Below are 18,881 nucleotides of genomic sequence, written 5' to 3'. Positions count from 1 at the left end.
TGTGAATTGACATTTGCTGACATTTGTTGAGGTATTTACCGCACAAGTCGGTAATTTACCTCACTTCTCTGACTTCAGTTTTTCATGCGGTAACATCCTTTATGAATTGACATTAGTGCTAGGTATAGTCAGCTGTTTTCAGCATTACCGAATGTGGTAATGCTTTATGAATCGAGGCCATAGTGTGAACTACTTTTCTGCAGTGCAGCTTACAACCATTAACATTTCTTGCACAGTCTTATGGCAAATGTACTGCACTCATGTTTTGTTGGATAAATTGATTGCAGCCATTATGTAAGCAGAATATTTGTTCCAGACTGTCATTGATGAAAGGAGAACAGAGCTGTGAAGTTTCACTGTGATTCCTTTTAACCAGTGGGAGACATTTATTCTCCTGCACAAGACTTTGAAGAGGTTACAATGAAATATCTCTGGATTGCTTTTTTATTCAATAAATAAACTGCAGTGTAAGATTTTTACATTTATTTCAATAGGTTTATCGCCAAGAAATAAAAATTTCAGAGCATTTCGAGGTTGCACATTGCTAAAGTGTTTCCTTTTTCAATTTGCAGCCAGTTATTAGGCTAAAAAGCCTTGTTTAAGCAGACATAGCTCTGCAGTGCCTAGGAACAAGTCTGCAAATAGCAAGCCAGCTGAAGGTGTTTGGCAGCTTTTGAAGTTGAATTATGGTTATGGCTATCTTTATTTGCATAGTTGTGTGGCTATGGGCATCTAACTCGCGGTTTATAGGTTCAACTTTTTTACTGACTGCTTATCTAGCCTGAACATTTGTTAAAGAGACATTCCACTTTAGTGATAATCTTGCCATATTACTTTGTATCCAGCTAAGAATTTCCTAATCTAACAGCTCAATTGGTACTTCTTTACAGCATTGGAAACAGTACTTTCTTAAGGGGCCCATACACTTACCGATTTTTCACTGTGATCGAATTGACTGTGAAATCGTTGTGCAAACACTGACCGAACGATAGATTTCTGTCCGAAATCGATCGTTCCTGTCGATCTTTACGTGCGGAAGATTTCGCTCGATCACGGGCGGGTCGGGAGTGCGTCAATAGCGGCATTCGAATGCCCGACGACCGACGCTAGCGGCAATACATTACCTGATCCGGCCGGAGCGAGCCCCTGCTGTCACCGCTGCTTCTTCTCCGCGCTGGGCTCCGAGTCCGGCAGGCTTCACTTCTGTCCTGGCAGGAAGTTTAAACAGTTGAGCGCCCTCTACTGTTTAAACTTCCCCGGACAGGAAGTACAGTGAAGCTGGAGCCCAGAGCGGAGAAGAAGACAGCGGAGACCGCTGCGGCAGCTTCACAGATGGTGAATCGATTTCATGCTGAAATAGATTCACAAACTGTTTGCAGCAGGGCTGTGGAGTCGGGCAATTTTGGGTGCCTGGAGTCGGGAAAAAATGCACCGACTCCAACTCCTAATGAATTTGTAACTGTAATTAAAATAGAAAATATGATAAAATGTTCTATTTCTCAGATAATAGTCATTAAAAATAATGTATATATACAGTATATATACAGTAATAGCTGTGCTTAGTCCACAAAAATGAAATAAACCAATCAAAATTAGTTACTTGTGCTGCTTCAATAAAGCAGTCCCCGTATTTTTAAGGTCAGACTGTGACTGTATATATGATGTGTACACAGGAATCTCTTATATATACTAAATAACATCTATGCTGTAAGAATAAAGCCTGATGTGTAGCTATGTCACTAATAGAGATGGTCAACAAGATGGAAATAATTCTGCATTGATGCTGATTTATGCAAATGTATGCACTCCCTTTGCTGATGAAATAAAATAATTTGATATGTTATTAAAATTTGGTTTGGTGATTACAAATTAAAGGGTAACTGAGACGGATGAAAAGTAAAGTTTTATACATACCTGGGGCTTCCTCCAGCCCCCTTCAGGCTAATCAGTCCCTCACTGTCCTCCACCACCCGGATCTTCTGCTATGAGTCCTGGTAATTCAGCCAGTCAGCGCTGTCCGGCCGCATGCCGCTCCCACAGCCAGGAACATTCTGCACCTGCGCAATAGTGCTGCACAGGTGTAGTATGCTCCTGGCGGCGGAGTGTGTGCATGCGCACTACGCTTGACTGGCTCAAGTACCTGGACTCATAGCAGAAGATCCAGGTGGTGGAGGAGGACAACGAGGGACTGATTATCCTAAAGGCGGCTGGAGGAAGCCCCAGGTATGTATAAAACTTTAATTTCATCTGTCTCAGGTTTACTTTGTTACACAGTAGTACTATACTCTACATATGCACTCCCCACAGAGCTGCAGGGAATCCACTGAGAATGCTGTGCACATTGAACACAGAGGTGTTGTCTGTTTACAATCTCCTTACATGCACCCACACTTGATAGATGTTCTTTGTTCCGGTTGTACCTTTTACAAGTACTCTTACCAAGGACTAGTTTTAGTCTAAAGGGAATAAATATAGTAGTCTACATATCCTTCTCACTTCAGTTGTCTTGTAAAATTCCTAAGCGTTGGCAGTTAAGAGACGAATTTCATGTTACATACTTTTAATCAACAAAATTGTAATATGCAAATTAGAGGAGTCGGAGTCGTGGAGTCGGGAGTCGGTGGAATCCTAAACTGAGGAGTCGGAGTCGGTGGATTTTTGGACCGACTCCACAGCCCTGGTTTGCAGTAAAGGCAGGCATACGATCCCTCTCTGATCATATTCGATCAAAGAGGGGTCGATCTGATGGCAAATCGACCAGTGTATGGCCACCTTTAGGCGTATAGTTTTAATGAGACTGTGCAGAAACTGCCACCTATCTGCACAGGGCAGGAGCCACTGTTACTTAGGCCCAGTGCACACCAAAACCGCTAGCAGATCGTCAAAACGCTAGCGGTTTTGGGAGCAGAGAGCAGATATTTGGCCGGGTGCACACCAAGCGGATTTTGTATGCTATCCACCAGCCGCATCAGCCAGTGAAAACGCTTGGCTATTGTATTTCGATGTGTGGTGCACACCGGCAGTTTGAGGTTTTTTTAGCAAACCACAAACGCGCAGCAGGAGGCGCGTTTGCGGCTTGGCAAAAACCTCAAACCGCCGGTGTGCACCATCCCATTGCAATACATTAGCCAAGCATTTTTCCAGGCGGATGCGGCCGGCGGATCGCTCCAAAAACCGCTCGGTGTGCACTGGGCCTTACTGTTACTTACTTTTAACACCTGAGCTGATCCATTGATTACCATTCAACCGTTTCACTTCAATATGTTCGTTTCTGTTAGCAATCTTTTATATGTGTATATAAAAACAAAGTAAGCAAGCTTAAATATTGTTTGCAATTCATCAAGATATAGAGTTGTAGTAAAATTTAATTTTCCTCCGGAAAAGTGTCATTTCTCTTGGAGTTAGCATTGTCTTTAAAGAACCAGTGACACCCATGCTAACCTACAAATAAAAAACCAGGGCTGTGGAGTCGGAGTCGTGGAGTCGGGCAATTTTGGGTGCCTGGAGTCGGGAAAAAATGCACCGACTCCTAATGAATATGTAACTGTAATTAAAATAGAAAATATGATAAAATGTTCTATTTCTCAGATAATAGTCATTAAAAATAATGTATATATACAGTAATAGCTGTGCTTAGTTCACAAAAATGAAATAAACCAATCAAAATTAGTTACTTGTGCTGCTTCAATAAAGCAGTCCCCGTATTTTTAAGGTCAGATATACATATCTGATTGTGACTGTATATATGATGTGTACACAGGAATCTCTTATATATACTAAATAACATCTATGCTGTAAGAATAAAGCCTGATGTGTAGGTATGTCACTAATAGAGATGGTCAACGAGATGGAAATAATTCTGCATTGATGCTGATTTATGCAAATGTATGCACTCCCTTTGCTGATGAAATAAAATAATTTGATATGTTATTAAAATTTGGTTTGGTGACTACAATTTAAAGGGTAACGGAGACGGATGAAAAGTAAAGTTTTTTTATACATACCTGGGGCTTCCTCCAGCCCCCTTCAGGCTAATCAGTCCCTCACTGTCCTCCACCACCCGGATCTTCTGCTATGAGTCCTGGTAATTCAGCCAGTCAGCGCTGTCCGGCCGCATGCCGCTCCCACAGCCAGGAACATTCTGCACCTGCGTAATAGTGCTGCACAGGTGTAGTATGCTCCTGGCGGCGGAGTATGTGCATGCGCACTACGCCTGACTGGCTCAAGTACCTGGACTCATAGCAGAAGATCCAGGTGGTGGAGGAGGACAACAACGAGGGACTGATTATCCTGAAGGCGGCTGGAGCCTTGGAGGAAGCCCCAGGTATGTATAAAACTTTAATTTCATCTGTCTCAGGTTTACTTTGTTACACAGTAGTACTATACTCTACATATGCACTCTCCACAGAGCTGCAGTGGATCCATTGAGAATGCTGTGCACATTGAACACAGAGGTGTTGTCTGTTTACAATCTCCTCATTCCCCTGCAGAGTACCTGCACATCATTCTTACATGTACCCACACTTACATTGCCTAGGGCCTGATAGATGTTTTTTGTTCCGGTTTGTACCTTTTACAAGTACTCTTACCAAGGACTAGTTTTAGTCTAAAGGGAATAAATATAGTAGTCTACATATCCTTCTCACTTCAGTTGTCTTGTAAAATTCCTAAGCGTTGGCAGTTAAGAGACGAATTTCATGTTACATACTTTTAATCAACAAAATTGTAATATGCAAATTAGAGGAGTCGGAGTCGGTGGAATCCTAAACTGAGGAGTCGGAGTCGGTGGATTTTTGGACCGACTCCACAGCCCTGTAAAAAACACATATATAAGTAGATAAATACTAGGTGCTACTTACATAACAGATGTATTGCACTGTCCACGTTATGATTCCTGTGAATTTTATAAAGGAAAAGCAGAGAATCCTATTCTAGACAGTTTACATCTTTGTTAACTTTGACCTCCTGACGACAATTCCTCCCTGAGGGCCCATTCACACTAAAAGTGATTTCCTGAGCGTTTTGCGATTGATTCGCGTTTTTTAAAATTGCTTCCATCCACGTTTATTAAAATCGCAGAAAAATTGCCGCAATGACATTAGCGAAAATCGCTGCTATTTTTCTGCGTTTTCACCACAATTTTAAAATACGCCAAATCAATCGCAAAATGCTCAGAAAAGCTCTTCTAGTGTGAATGGGCCCTCACTTTTTTTTTTCTCCACTTGTTAAGAGACTCCCACTTGGGTCTATACTAGGAACTGCACTGTCTTATGTCAGTAGGAGGGGAAATAAAGGGAAGAGGAGGAATATATTATAGATAAAAAAGACCCCCCCCCCCCCCAGCATGCAATTGTTTGGCAATGGCAATTAAAGGGCCAGCGCTCCTCAGGTATGTGAAAACTCCGATCCATAACAGCAGAAAAAGTTGTGAATGCAAGATTACCATCTTTATCACTAAATGCACTCAGACCAGTTGCTGTTGAAATTTGATTTCACTTTAAGTGGCTATTGGATCACTCGCACATGACCAACTGCTGAACAAAGGAATGCATTAAGATGAGAAGTGCTGTTGCTGAGCTTCATTCTGTATGCGTTCTAGCTTGCAGGCACACAAGGATGTGCAGCAAACAGCATGTAATGGCACAGAAAGATGACTCTGAAAGATGGATCTATCAGCTTGTATGGTAGAGCCCTCTTCCAAGCAGGCTTCTGCACATCCTGTAGTTTAGATGCGTTTTTGTTTTTCTTTTCTGTCTTTGGTTATTTAATTGCTTTAAAGAGGAGGTATATGAAAACCATTTTTATTGTTTTTCCAGGGTCATTAGAATTAGACACACCATCTCAACCCGTGAATAACCACCATGCTCATTCACATTCCTCCGGAGAGAGTAAGTAAAATAAGCGTTGTGTTGTCTCATCTCTAAAATACAGCAGCCATTAAAAGCAAATGCTTCTATCTACAGAGCGGAAGCACAATCCATCATCCCATCATTCTACTACAGACCATGTACCAGAGAAAAAATTCAAGTCTGAGGCGTTGTTATCAACACTTACTTCTGATGCAGCTAAAGAAAACACTCCAGGCAAGTTTTTGTTATCCACACGTAGCCATACACAGGCTAAGTACCATACATCTTTTAGAATCTGATTTAGTGATTTTTTTTTTTGATTTTTTTTTTAACATCCCGAGATGACTAGACCTTTTGGTAGCAACGTTTTGTTTATTAAGATAATACTATTCATGCTAAGAAAGTTTGAACCCTATTTTTATCTTACCGACTGGGCTCATAAGTTGTAACCGGGAGCAAACTGGGATAGTGTCATTTAGAACCCTATTTTCATTTCTTACTGACTGGGCACATAGGTTGTGACTGGCAGGAAATGGGAATAGTGAGATAAGCCAAATCTTCTCAAAAATACACTGGGCCTACCAGCTTAATAAAAAAAGACTTGCATGGAACAGTACTGCTTAGTAATCTGAGCAGATGGCTAGTGGGTCTGAATTTCCTTTTTTTTTTTTTTTTTTGTCAGTTAGATTTAACACAAGTCAGTGTCATTATATGACCATAAACGACACCCTGTTACAGATACATTTATTAGAGGTAAGCCATGGTCTGAAAATGTAATAGAGAATGAGTGATAGGTGCATCGTTGATTGCATACTGGAATACTGTTTGTGAAAAACAACTAGCATTGATGTACGTAGTAAATATAAATACACATATCTTGTGATTCGCACTGTTAGCTTTATAGATCTTTTTTTTAGTAGGAGTTTGAAATGTACAGTAGATGCAATAATCTGTTACATGGTCAATTACATGCACGTAATATACCTGCTAATAAGCTTCCACCCCTTGCTTTCATAAACTAATATCTACTAGAGCTGGTTTTCACTTGGGATGTTTTATGGAAGTGTATAATTGTGCTTTTATATTCCACAGGTTGTAGGAACAATATGTCCTCGGCCACAACTAATGTTTACAGCGTGAATTCCTCCCAGCCACTAGCATCCTATAACTTGACTTCTCTCTCTACTGGAGCTGCTGCAGGAGCTGGAGCCGGAGCCATTACCATGGCAGCTGCTCAGGCAGTGCAAGCCACAGCACAGGTACAGCTCTCACTGCAAATCTTCTATACAACATTCATTGTTTATGGCACTTGTTTATTCATGATTTGTTTATATCCTATTTGACATATGAAAAATGTTTCATGCAGAACACTATTACGGTACATATCATTTTTTCATCCTGAACATAATTAGATGAAGGAAGGAAGAAGAACCTCCAGTATGAAAGCCAGCTATGAAGCATTTAAAAATAATGACTTCCAGCTTGGGAGAGAATTCTTATCTAGAGATTCAACAAGTTATTCATCTTCAGCATTGGCTTCTACGCTAACGCAGACATTAACGTCTTCTGCGACCACGGACTCAAGAGGTGGACGAAAAAACAAGTGAGTTGAGTTTATTAAAATACATTTAAAGTGGACCCAAATTAAAAATACAAGATTTCAGAAATAAAATCTATTTTCTAAATTATAATAATAAATAGCAGCCTTTTTTTCAGCTGCATGATGACAAATATATCATATTTTACATTTATTGGAGGAACCCCTCCCTTCCTTTCATATTGCCGGGACAGAATCCGGCAGACTGGTGGAGTAGGTGGTGTCCGGCAATGGAGCAATTGCTAATGGCTGCCACCAGTATAATCCTAGTTATGAAAAGAGATGGGAGAAAAGCATGCACTGAAATGCTCATAGATTTGAAGGAGTGTTTATTTATCTTTGTGTGTGTCAGAGTGGTGCAACTAAATATTTTTAATAAAAAAAAAAAGTTTGATTTGGGTCCTCTTTAATACTAGTTAAAACAATGTTGTATGAATCCTATTTCAGTCCTGTGGCTAAATAGTGGTGTTTACACTTCATTTGTCATGATGAATCGGAGCATAAAAGCTAAAGGCTAGTCCACACGTTATTTTGGGGGCACGGTTCCTGAGTGGTTAGCAATCAACTGGCGATCCACTGTCACCACATATTCTGCAATTGGAGCACTCAAACAGGTAGTTGGGTTAGCAGTTGTACAGTCTTTCACCTGTTGCAGCAGTCTGTTGCAATCCACAAATGCTGTGCGTAGTGTAAATTAAAGGGAATCTGAAGTGAGAGGTATATGGAGGCTGCTTTTCCTTTTACAGAATGCCAGTTGCCTGGCAGACATGCTGATCTGTTTGGCTGCAGTAGTGTTTAAATCAAATGACTGAAACAAGAATGCAGCTAATCGTGTCAGATTTTTTTTAACCCCCTTGGCGGTATGAAAAATACCGCCAGGGGGCAGCGCAGCAGTTTTTTTTAAATTTTTTTTTTTTAAATCATGTAGCGAGCCGAGGGCTCGCTACATGATAGCTGCTGCTCAGTGGCATCCCCCCAGCCCCGCCGATCGCCTCCGGCGATAGGCGATCAGGAAATCCCGTTCAAAGAACGGGATTTCCTGGAGGGCTTCCCCCGTCGCCATGGCGACGGGGCGGAATGACGTCACCGACGTCAGCGACGTCGGGACGTCATTGGGAGACCCGATCCACCCCTCGGCGCTGCCTGGCACTGATTGGCCAGGCAGCGCTCGGGGTCTGGGGGGGGGGGGGGGGCGCGCGCCGCACCGGATAGCGGCGATCGGGCGCGCGGCGGCGGCGATCGGGGTGCTGGCGCAGCTAGCAAAGTGCTAGCTGCGTCCAGCAAAAAAAAAATTAAGTAAATCGGCCCAGCAGGGCCTGAGCGGCACCCTCCGGCGGCTTACCCCGTGTCACACACGGGGTTACCGCTAAGGAGGTTAAAGAAATATCTTCTGCATGTTTTTTCAAGGTCTGTAGCTAAAAGTATTAGCAGCAGAGAATCGGCAGTATAGCCAGGCAACTGGTAGTGTTAAGAATGAAATAAACATATCAGCCTCCATATGCCTCTCACTTTAGGTTCCCTTTGTCCTAATAGATTTGTATAAGAATACCATGTGAATGTGGTTGTGTTACAGTAATTGGGTGTTTACATGAAAGGAAGGCAAGCATTTATTTGGATTTTGACTGTTGTGTGATAACCATGAATGCCGTCAGGCACTTTGTACAGCTGTGCAAACACATAGGAGTTGTCCCCGGGTGATCTGAGGTGGTAGGGAGGCAATAACTGCACTACTTCCCAGCTGTGTATGCTTAAAAAAGCAGGCTGTGGTCATTTGGGCACCGGATGATGCCGCTAGTAGAAATCAGTAAAATTAGCGATATTCTACAATTGGCCACTGGCTGATAACAATAGTGGAATATTGGTATTTTTACAGATATTCTATGATCACTTTATCTAACCCTCTTCTCACTACTATTAACTTATTCCCTGCTGATATCTGCGCCACAATCTCCACCGCAAACATTGATATATTTGCCTCTTTCCGCTGCTAATACAGTAGTTTATGGAAAATTTTAGCTTTCAAGCTTCGCCACCGGCACCAAAATTGTATGCAGAGTAACAATGTAGCCACAATTAACATTGTGGTGTATGCAGCGCCTATAATACTGCCTGGACGCCGGCAGGTAATCAAATTATCTGCTTCGCCCCAGCACCCTAATCTTCATTTGTACAAATGTAAAAAATACACATTTTAAAGCTTAGGCAGTGTGACATTTTGAGATTGAATAAACTAAAATGAGAAATGTTTGCTCTCGTCTGCTTTACAAATACCTATTTAGGGCTAGGTAAAAATAACATTTTAATGAACTAGCTTGTGTATATTAGCTGTGAACACAGGCCACAGTGACATTTCTGTTTACAAAAATGCCTCTTTCTCCACTTTCCTAAATTGACTCTAGATAATACATCTCTACATTTTTTTCCCCAGGAGCACTAATAAATCTTCAAGTCAGCAGTCATCTTCCTCATCCTCCTCTTCATCATTATCATCGTGCTCCTCCTCATCGGCTTTAGCCCATGAACTGTCTCATCAACAGACAGCAGCTATTCCAGAGGCAGATTCTAATAGCCAGGTTGATTGGACATATGATCCAAACGAGCCCCGTTATTGTATCTGTAATCAGGTGAGTAATGGTTGCAAACTTTTGTCTAGTAGTAGGAAGATCTTCTGTATATAAGAATAATCTCTACACATGTTTAATATGACTACCATTCAGAAGTATGTTTGGCGTTTTGGATATAATATTGCCAAAGTAAAACTTAAACCTACTTAAAAAGATCAGTTTTTGAATCCTATCCTCATTTACTGCAAAGCAACCGCTCTATTTTGAATTAGAGTATGGTGTCGCTTAGCAACAGACGCTTTCACCATGTTGCTAAGCAGCATTATGCTTTAGAAGTGTTGCTCTCTCAGCATCTTCAAAAGCTGAGTGAAAATGAATAGTTTCCCGCCATGATAAGGTGTAATAGCTATTATTGCTAAGTAGCAGATACCATGTTATGCTTTTATACCCAGGTTCCTATTTGCTTCTGTGCATTTCCACAACCGTAATGGCTCTAAGTGTCATTTAAATGACACCTTACTGTATCTTTGTAGTTACTGAATACTTTATAGTTAATGAATGGTATTTAGTACAGCTGGTGAAGCTGCAAAGTGATAAATTCAAAACTTTGTAAATGGTCCCCTTATAGTATTGTTGAACTACACACACGCACACGTACCTGCAGAATATAGGGTAAATAATACCTGTATTGCTCTTCTTTCCTTATAATTGACAGTGCGGTGTATTGCCTAATTTTGATATTTCTTCTCCCATCTAATATGGGTGCAGCTGTACAGGCAATAGCACAAACCATGATCTGGCTGCTTGTACTAATTACATTTAAAGAGAACATGGACTTAAAATAAAAAGTCAAAATAACCATACACAGGTCATGCTTACCTCCTGTGTAGTCTATTCCTCAATCTCTTTCTCCTCTCCTGCGTCCCATTTGCCCACTGTGATCAATGGAATTCTCTGTCCTCCATTTTAGAAATGGCCATTACCCCATAACAGCTTCCTGGTCAGCACACTGTTAAACTGTAATATCATCCACTTTAACCATAGGGAAACATGGACATTACTTTGCATTCAGTTGTAACTGACAGCTGCTGATATATAACTGACAGCAACTGGTATATTTCATTTCTGACAAAATATTGTCAGAACTGGAAGGGATTACTGTAAGAAGAAAATTGTTAACTTCTGAGAGGAACGGATGATGAGCTTAGTATGTAATATTCATTTACAGCTACATCATGTGTTTATTTTAAATAATTTTACTCAGTTCAGGTTCCCTTTTAAAGATAAGTTTGTTTATTTTGAGGATGTAACTAGATTTGTTTCTTTCCCAGTTCTCTACTTTTAAAGGAACCTGAAATTATTTAAAAAAAACGTTTCACTTACCTGGTGCTTCTCCCAGCGCCCTGCAGCCATCCTGTCCTGCGCCGGTACTCAAAGGTTCTCTGCCGCGGCTAAGTTTTGTTACTGCCAACTTACAAGTCGACGGCCACTGCGCCTGCGCAGCCCTGGCTGCTCACATCCTCGTTCACGCTCTCCTAGCCGGGAGCGCCAACGAGGATGCGTGTCACCAGGGCCACGCAGCCGCAGTGAAGGGTGACTGAAGTAAGGGAAACTGAGCCGTGGCTGGGGACCGAAGGATCGTTGTGTACCAGCATGGGGCAGGATGGCTGGGAGAAGCCCCAGGTAAGTGAAACATTTTAAAATGAAAATAAGGCGGTCTAGAAGTTCTGTGGTGTTATGGTTGCTAGGCAAATTGATACTCAATGAAGTACATATGATGCTGCGACAAAAGAAATGTTTGTTTTTATGATCCTTGTTGGTTATTGTCTACTTGCACTTCAGCTGAGAAAGCATTTCCTGGGGGTGGACAGACACATCACTTGTCCTATAATCTGTCCAGGTCCTAAAAATACTTCACCTTGTAGTAATAACCATTGTTCAAAAATTGTACACTTCAGGTAGAATACAAAAAAGAAAACATTTTCTAGTACTGAAATATTATTGTTGTGGTTTACCTGATGTAGAAGAAGCAGGTTAGGCACTGCATAAATCTCTTAAAGAGGAACTCCAGTGAAAATAATTTAATATAAAAAGGTGCTTAATTTTTACAATAATTATGTATACATGATTTAGTCAGTTTGCTCATTGTAAAATCTTTCCTCTCCCAGATTCACATTCTGACATGTATTACATGGTGACATTGTTACTGTGGGCAGATTATGTAGCTGTTCTGGCTTTAACAGACAGCTATAAACAGCCATTTCCTGTGTGTGTCATTGTTACATTGTGGCAGTTTGCCCAGAGTACCGTACGGTACCAGAGCCTCTTGTGGGAGGGGTTTCAGCACAAAATCAGTCATACAGCGCCCCCTGATGGTCTGTTTGTGAAAATCATTATATTTTTCATGTAAAAGTGGGTATCAGCTACTGATTGGGATAAAGTTCAATTCTTGGTCGGAGTTTCTCTTTAACTCCTACATCTTTGCAAATACTTGATATAGTAGAGCACATTTACAGATCTGTTAGTCTGGGTTAGGGGAGGTCCTATATTACACAAGTAATGCTGCTATATTTTAGGTTTCTTGAAATTGTGTCAGATTGGAGTACCTGTGCACTTGCATGTCTGTCCACAAAGAAGTCTTCTGTACACGTATTTATTTGTGGCCTTTTTTTAGGTATCTTATGGTGAAATGGTGGGCTGTGATAACCAAGATGTAAGTATTCAAAATGTAATTCTCAAGTATGTCATTAAATGTGCTTAAAAATACACGTGGAAAAAAGAGATGTTTAGATTTTTAAATACAACCTATATAGCTTTATGAAGCTGGAAGTTGAGTATTAAGTCTGACTCTTAAACCAGAAAAAAATATCAAGTATATAATTCTGTCCACAAACTGCACAAAATCAGCATACAATTCTATAATTGGATAAAACACCCAAAGTGTAGTAAATGATAAAAACTAACACCCCAGTACAGGTATTTTTTTTGCACAAAGCACTACTTTACTAGTGTGAATCATCCAGAAAATCAAAGTGTAGCAACTAGTGAGTCTTTCACAGCCTAGTAGTACACAATGCTATCAGTAATCCATTGTAAACTGTATTTACAAATGAATGCACATATTCTTCCCAGTTGAAAGATATACAGGTGTTGTTATAATTGCACCCAGAATTCCTTCTTTACAGACACATTCTTGGTGTTGGCATCAAGGTTTATTAGCCTTTAAGGTTCATTTGTACAGGAATCTATTTGTTAAGTGGCAGTAGGTCACAGTTTTACACATTGTACTGCAGATTACAACATATTGTACAAAAAATTTGATCTGTTTACAAAAGGGCAGGCATTTTCTGTACTTGCTTACCTGATTTGGGTTTGTGATTTTGGAAATATGATACTAACTTACTAGAAGGTGAGAGAATTTCCCACCACTTTTTAATGCAATGGGCCCAATTGTTGACCAATGGTTTATTTCCAGAGAGAGCTTGCATTTATAGGTGATTAGCAAACCTTTCTGCAGCCGCGTGGCTCATTCTTCGTACTACCAGCAGTTTGTTGGTTTTGGGATATAGCACAAAGATTCATCACCAATAAAACTTCAGATTGTAGAGGGAGGATTAAACTTAGGATATGCTGTCACAGGAAGCTGAGCGACAACCACACTGGATAAATACTGCAACTGGTAACATACCATAGATCTGGGGGCAACTATTTTCAATTTTAAATGTGGCTAATTAAAATCATGATTTTGTAAGGGGACGCATCTACAGTAAACCTGCCATCAGTGGGCTAATATGCAAAGTCTTGCATAGTAAATACATCTGTGTTTTTATAAAATGTTATTTTGTAATCACAACACAGGCCAGATTTGGTCTTCATTTTGGAATCTGTGGACTCATTTGCAAGCTGTTGTCTCCATATATGTGGGAGACCATTGTGTCTGTATTATGGCTGAAGCTTACATTCTCATTCAAAGAAGTCTGCTAATCAATTGAAGACAGTAAATAATCATGAAAAGAAGTGACCTTTACTGGAAACTGAAGCAAGTTACTGTAAGAACTGTATACTATTGATTCTCAGTATATTTAGGCAAGCAAATTACAATAGACTGCTGCGTCAGTTACAAGATTGTAATAAGGAAATGGGGATCTTATTCATCTTTCAGTTGTCTGGTAGGGCTCCTGTGGCTATCTTTTTAAAATAAATGCCCACGTACAGTCCGCATTGTTGTCTTACTTTACTGAATGCAATATTCCTTGTCATTGTTTCAGTGCCCTATTGAATGGTTCCATTATGGATGTGTCGGATTATCAGAAGCTCCTAAAGGGAAATGGTATTGCCCACAGTGCACAGCGGCTATGAAAAGAAGAGGAAGCCGACATAAATAGATTCAGAAAACAGACTATACTGTACTTAAAACTTCTGAACAATACATTTTTTATAACACTGACACCTTGACCATCATTTCATGTTGTGACAGTCCATTTGCTACTTGAATTGTACAGTAGCTGGAGTATTCAAAAAGAATACTGTTCCAGCATTTAGTCATACATCTGGGATTCTGAAGTCAGATTTCCATCCGAACCTGATTTCAGTACAGAGGGTTTTTTCTGTGCATATCTTACAGATGTACCTCTAACCTGAATCACCAAGCTGTAATGTAACACAATATAAATATGTAACAGGACTTACTACTATATAAGAATTTGCAGTACATTTTAAGCTCCTTTTTTACAAACCTATATTGTTTCCTTCAGAAACAAATCTCAGCTGGCTGAAGAATACAAGCTATGTTGTTGGGCTGGCATCCATTAACAGTGGACTCACACTATTATTCTGTTATGTGAGGAATACAGTTTTGGTAATATTACTACACAAATGCTGGTGTAAACATTGGTGTAATTCCTTTCTTTTTTGTCTTGTTTTTTTACCAGATCTATTTTTTTGTGTTTCAACATAGTGGTGACATAAATAAATAAAACTCATTCCATATTTTGTTATGAATTCATGGAAAACAAATCACTGGTAATGGTTTTTTTTTATTAATTATCATAGAATTTTGATTATTGCATTCAAGTTGACAGATCCATTCGTTTTGTATACTCCATAATGGTAGAGATTTTCCCCCCAACAAAATGGATATTTCCATGTGTGGTAATGAATCTTTCTCCTCTGACCCTACAGTGTTATGCCTTACAGAAGCACATTTTTATTTTCCAGGAATTCAGAAAATGAAAAAAAAAAACTGATCAATCAAAAGCTATGATTAATGAAACAAGTTAGTTATTGCAGACAAGGGGGTTTATTCACAAAAGGCCGGTAACATTGCCCACTAAGGGGTACTGAAAATAGCAAAGCTCATTGTGCCGATAGCACAACAAGTATTACCATAGCAATGTGCGTTCACAGTATACGTGTGGTGCAGAAGAACCATAGCTAGTGCTACACTACTTCCTAACGCAAGGTACACTGTTAACGTGTGTTGCGACGGTAGTAATGCTCATTGCACTCTGGGCGCAACAAGCTTTACTATTTTCTGTATAGGGTGGAAACATTGCCGTGTGGTGGCCAATGTTACCTTCCTTTTGTGAATCAACCCCAGTAAGAGGTGAGAGAGATATGGAGACTGCCATATTTTTATTTTCCTTTTAAACAAATTATCCTGGCTGCCCCCCTGATCCTGTACCTCTAATACTTTAAACCATAGACCCTGAACAAGTATGCATATCGGGTACTTTGACTACCTGCATTGGCTAACATTAGTTTAGAGCTTTTGGAATCACCAGTGATTTCCAAGCTTTCTACAAGCACCATTATTACATATTTTTGGTATCTGTCTATGGACTCCTTCTATTACGTGTATATCTGCTGTGAAGTTATACTTTTTCATAATTTGATAATAATTCCGCAATGGAAGCCCTAGCAGCATTTAGAAAAAAACTGATGAGCATCTTCTTTTTTTTTTTTTTTTTTTTTTTTTTCTTTTGAATGAGCCTGGAGTTATGGATAGCAAGGTTAACTGTGGGGTTCAAGGTTTCTCATCACTTGTCATCTTATTATGATAGTCCGAAATATTATTTTCGCAGATTGCTTTGTTGTTAGTACATTACCCAGCGTTGGCACATCTTCAGCCATCTGCTGATACAGATGCCAAAAATTCTGTGCTGTTGCATGGTTTGCGTGTACCATCTAGCACTGATTTTGAATATTTTTCTTCAATCATCACTATCATGGTGTTGTCAGTGATTACCTTTTTGGTTTCTCCCTGGCAAACTCCTGTTTCAGGGCTGGTGCACACCGAGTGTGTTTTCTTGAATTTTTTTACAGCCACTTGCAGCTGTGGATACGCTAGGGTAATGTATTTCAATGGGATGGTTCACACCAGAGCGGGAGGCGTTTTGCTGAAACGCATACTCTTGGGCTGAGGCATTTTTTGGATTTCGGAGGCGTTTCTACCTCCAATGTAAAGTAAACGCAAACCGCTCTGAAAAACGCCAGTTCAGAGCGGTTTTGCAGGCGTTTTTGTTACAGAAGCTGTTCAATAACAGATTTACTGTAATAATCTATGAAATGTACTACACCAAAAATACTACCCAAAACCGCAAAACGCTAGCTGAAACGCTTCATAAAAATAAGAAAAGGCGTTTCAAAAACCGCTAGCGTTTTGCGGATCTCCTAGCAGTTTTTGGTGTGCACCAGGCCTCAGTTCGTGCTCTCAAGATATCCAGTATGGGAGAGTGAGCTACCAATAGCATGAAATAAAGGAACTAATATGATTGAGGTGACCCAGCATGAAACTCCATAGAGGACCTGCTGCTGGTCTTCCCTTTTTTTTTTTTTTCTGCCCAGTTACCTTATACATCAGCGATTAGATTTTTTTTTTTTTTCCCGCTCTTCTTCAGGTTTTGTCGGCCATTTTGTACCGTTGCAGTGCATGGAGCTGAACACTCCCCAACTGTTGATAGGAGGTTGGCAAAAGGGCTGTGCTAGCTGTATCTGCTCCGGTATAAATAGGTGCTGTATCCAAATCAAACAGCATATACAAAGATCAATGGTAGGCCCTCTGAAGGTTTTGCACTAAGGGAACCTAAACTGAGAAGGATGTGGATTTTTCCTTTTAAAATAATACCAGTTGCCTGACTCTCCTGCTGATCCTGTGTCTCTAAGGGCTCGTTTCCACTATCGCGAATCTGCATGCGTCCAACGCATGCAGATTCGCACATGTAATGCAAGTGGATGGGCCTGTTTCCACTGTAGCGTTGTTGAGGTGCGTTTTTTTCAGCGGTAAAAAAACGCACAAAAGAGCCAACGAATTCGCCTGCGAGTGGAATGCATGCGAATCGCCGCTAATGTATTTAATAGGAAATTCGCATGCGGCTATGGTATGCGAATTTTCATGCGAATTCGCATAGGTACCAATGTAATTCAAACAGGCAGTGACATGGTTAATTTCGCATATACCCTCACCTATGCGAATTCGCGGCAAAAAACGCGCAAAAATTCGCATCCGCATGCTAATTCATGGAATTTCAACAGCGGTGGAATCCAGGCGATTCTGCACCGCAATAGTGGAAACGAGCCCTTATACTTTTAGCCACAGCCCTTCATCAAGCCTGCAGATCAGGTGCTCTGATTGAAGTCAGACTGGATTAGTGTATGCTTGTTTCAGGTGTGTGACTCAATCATTACTGCAGCCAAAGAGATCAGCAGGACTGAAAAGCAACTGGTATTGTTTAAAAGGAAACATCCACATTCCTCTCAGTTAAAGGTGCGTACACACGCACTACCAGCGGCAACGACGGGTCCGCCAGACCCTCCCACTGGGCGGTCTTTTAGCCGACTGTGTGTGTCCGCTGAGCGGATCGTTCATAAACAGCCTTATCAGTCCGCCGACAGCGCGTACACACGCGCTACTGTCGGCTAAAAGACCACCCAGCGGGAGGGTCCGGTCGTTGCCGCTGGTAGTGCGTGTGTACGCACCTTTAGTTCCCTTTAATAATGAGGTTAGGCAAAGCTGTCCTCTCTCCCTTACTGTTTAATTTAGGCATATCAATAGGGGACTTTGACCAGAAAGTGTGTGCATATGTATATTATGTAATTCTAAAGTGAGGTCCATAGAGAGGAGAACCTTACACATGGCAGAAGAATTTGGAAAATTCTTAGAGAACCCGAGGTGGGTTTGAAGAATATTATCTGCATACAGAGGCTGGATCTGCCTATACAGCCCAGCCTCTGTTGCTATCCCAAACCCCCCTAAGGTCCCCCTGCACTCTGCAATCCCTCATAAATCACAGCCACGCTGCTGACAAACAGCTTGTCAGAGCTGGCTGTGTTTATCTCTATAGTGTCAGTCTGCTGCTCTACCCGCCTCCTGCAGAGCTCCAGTCCCCGCCTGCATCCCTTCCCTCCCTGCTGATTGGAGGGAAGGGACGGGGGCAGGGACCGGAGCTGTGCAGGAGGCGGGGGAGCAGCTGAGACTGACACTACAGATGTAAACACAGCCTCACAGCACGGCTGTGATTTATGAGGGATTGCAGGGTGCAGGGGGACATTAGTGGGGTTTGGGATAGCAACAGCGGCTGGGCTGTATAGGCAGATCCAGCCTCTGTATGCAGATAACATTCTTTAAACACACCTTGGGTTCTCTTTAAACCTAGAATAAATATAGAAAAAACAGTCCCCTTAAATTTAGAATGTAGAGAAAAGGACAAGAAAGAAGTATCAAGTTGCTACTAAAATAAATTGCCAAAATAAATGTATTAAATATTTAGAGATTTATTTATGTAAACATGGAGAACTAGAATTATAAAAAGTTGATTGGGCTCAGTAGGTTGTTACTAAAAAAAAAAAAAAAAAACCACTGTAGAATAGACA

At 40.8% G+C, this 18,881-nt stretch overlaps 1 protein-coding gene across 1 annotated transcript in view; it reads left to right on the top strand.

Moving 5' to 3' along the window:
• The window catches only part of ING3 (inhibitor of growth family member 3), a 35,000-nt gene extending 20,543 nt beyond the window's left edge, over nucleotides 1-14,457 (top strand). The window contains exons 6-12 of the mRNA XM_068276409.1: nucleotides 5,817-5,888; nucleotides 5,964-6,083; nucleotides 6,942-7,108; nucleotides 7,262-7,452; nucleotides 9,875-10,070; nucleotides 12,685-12,723; nucleotides 14,279-14,457. Coding sequence (XP_068132510.1) covers nucleotides 5,817-5,888; nucleotides 5,964-6,083; nucleotides 6,942-7,108; nucleotides 7,262-7,452; nucleotides 9,875-10,070; nucleotides 12,685-12,723; nucleotides 14,279-14,395 — 902 coding nt within the window. The 3' untranslated portion in view covers nucleotides 14,396-14,457. The remainder of the gene's footprint in view (nucleotides 1-5,816; nucleotides 5,889-5,963; nucleotides 6,084-6,941; nucleotides 7,109-7,261; nucleotides 7,453-9,874; nucleotides 10,071-12,684; nucleotides 12,724-14,278) is intronic.
• Nucleotides 14,458-18,881: the final 4,424 nt, after the last annotated feature.

Source organism: Hyperolius riggenbachi, chromosome 3, assembly GCF_040937935.1.
Source record: "Hyperolius riggenbachi isolate aHypRig1 chromosome 3, aHypRig1.pri, whole genome shotgun sequence".
Lineage (NCBI taxonomy): Eukaryota > Metazoa > Chordata > Amphibia > Anura > Hyperoliidae > Hyperolius > Hyperolius riggenbachi.
Note: the sequence above shows the minus strand (reverse complement) of the source record. Positions and strands in the feature narration are given on the sequence as shown.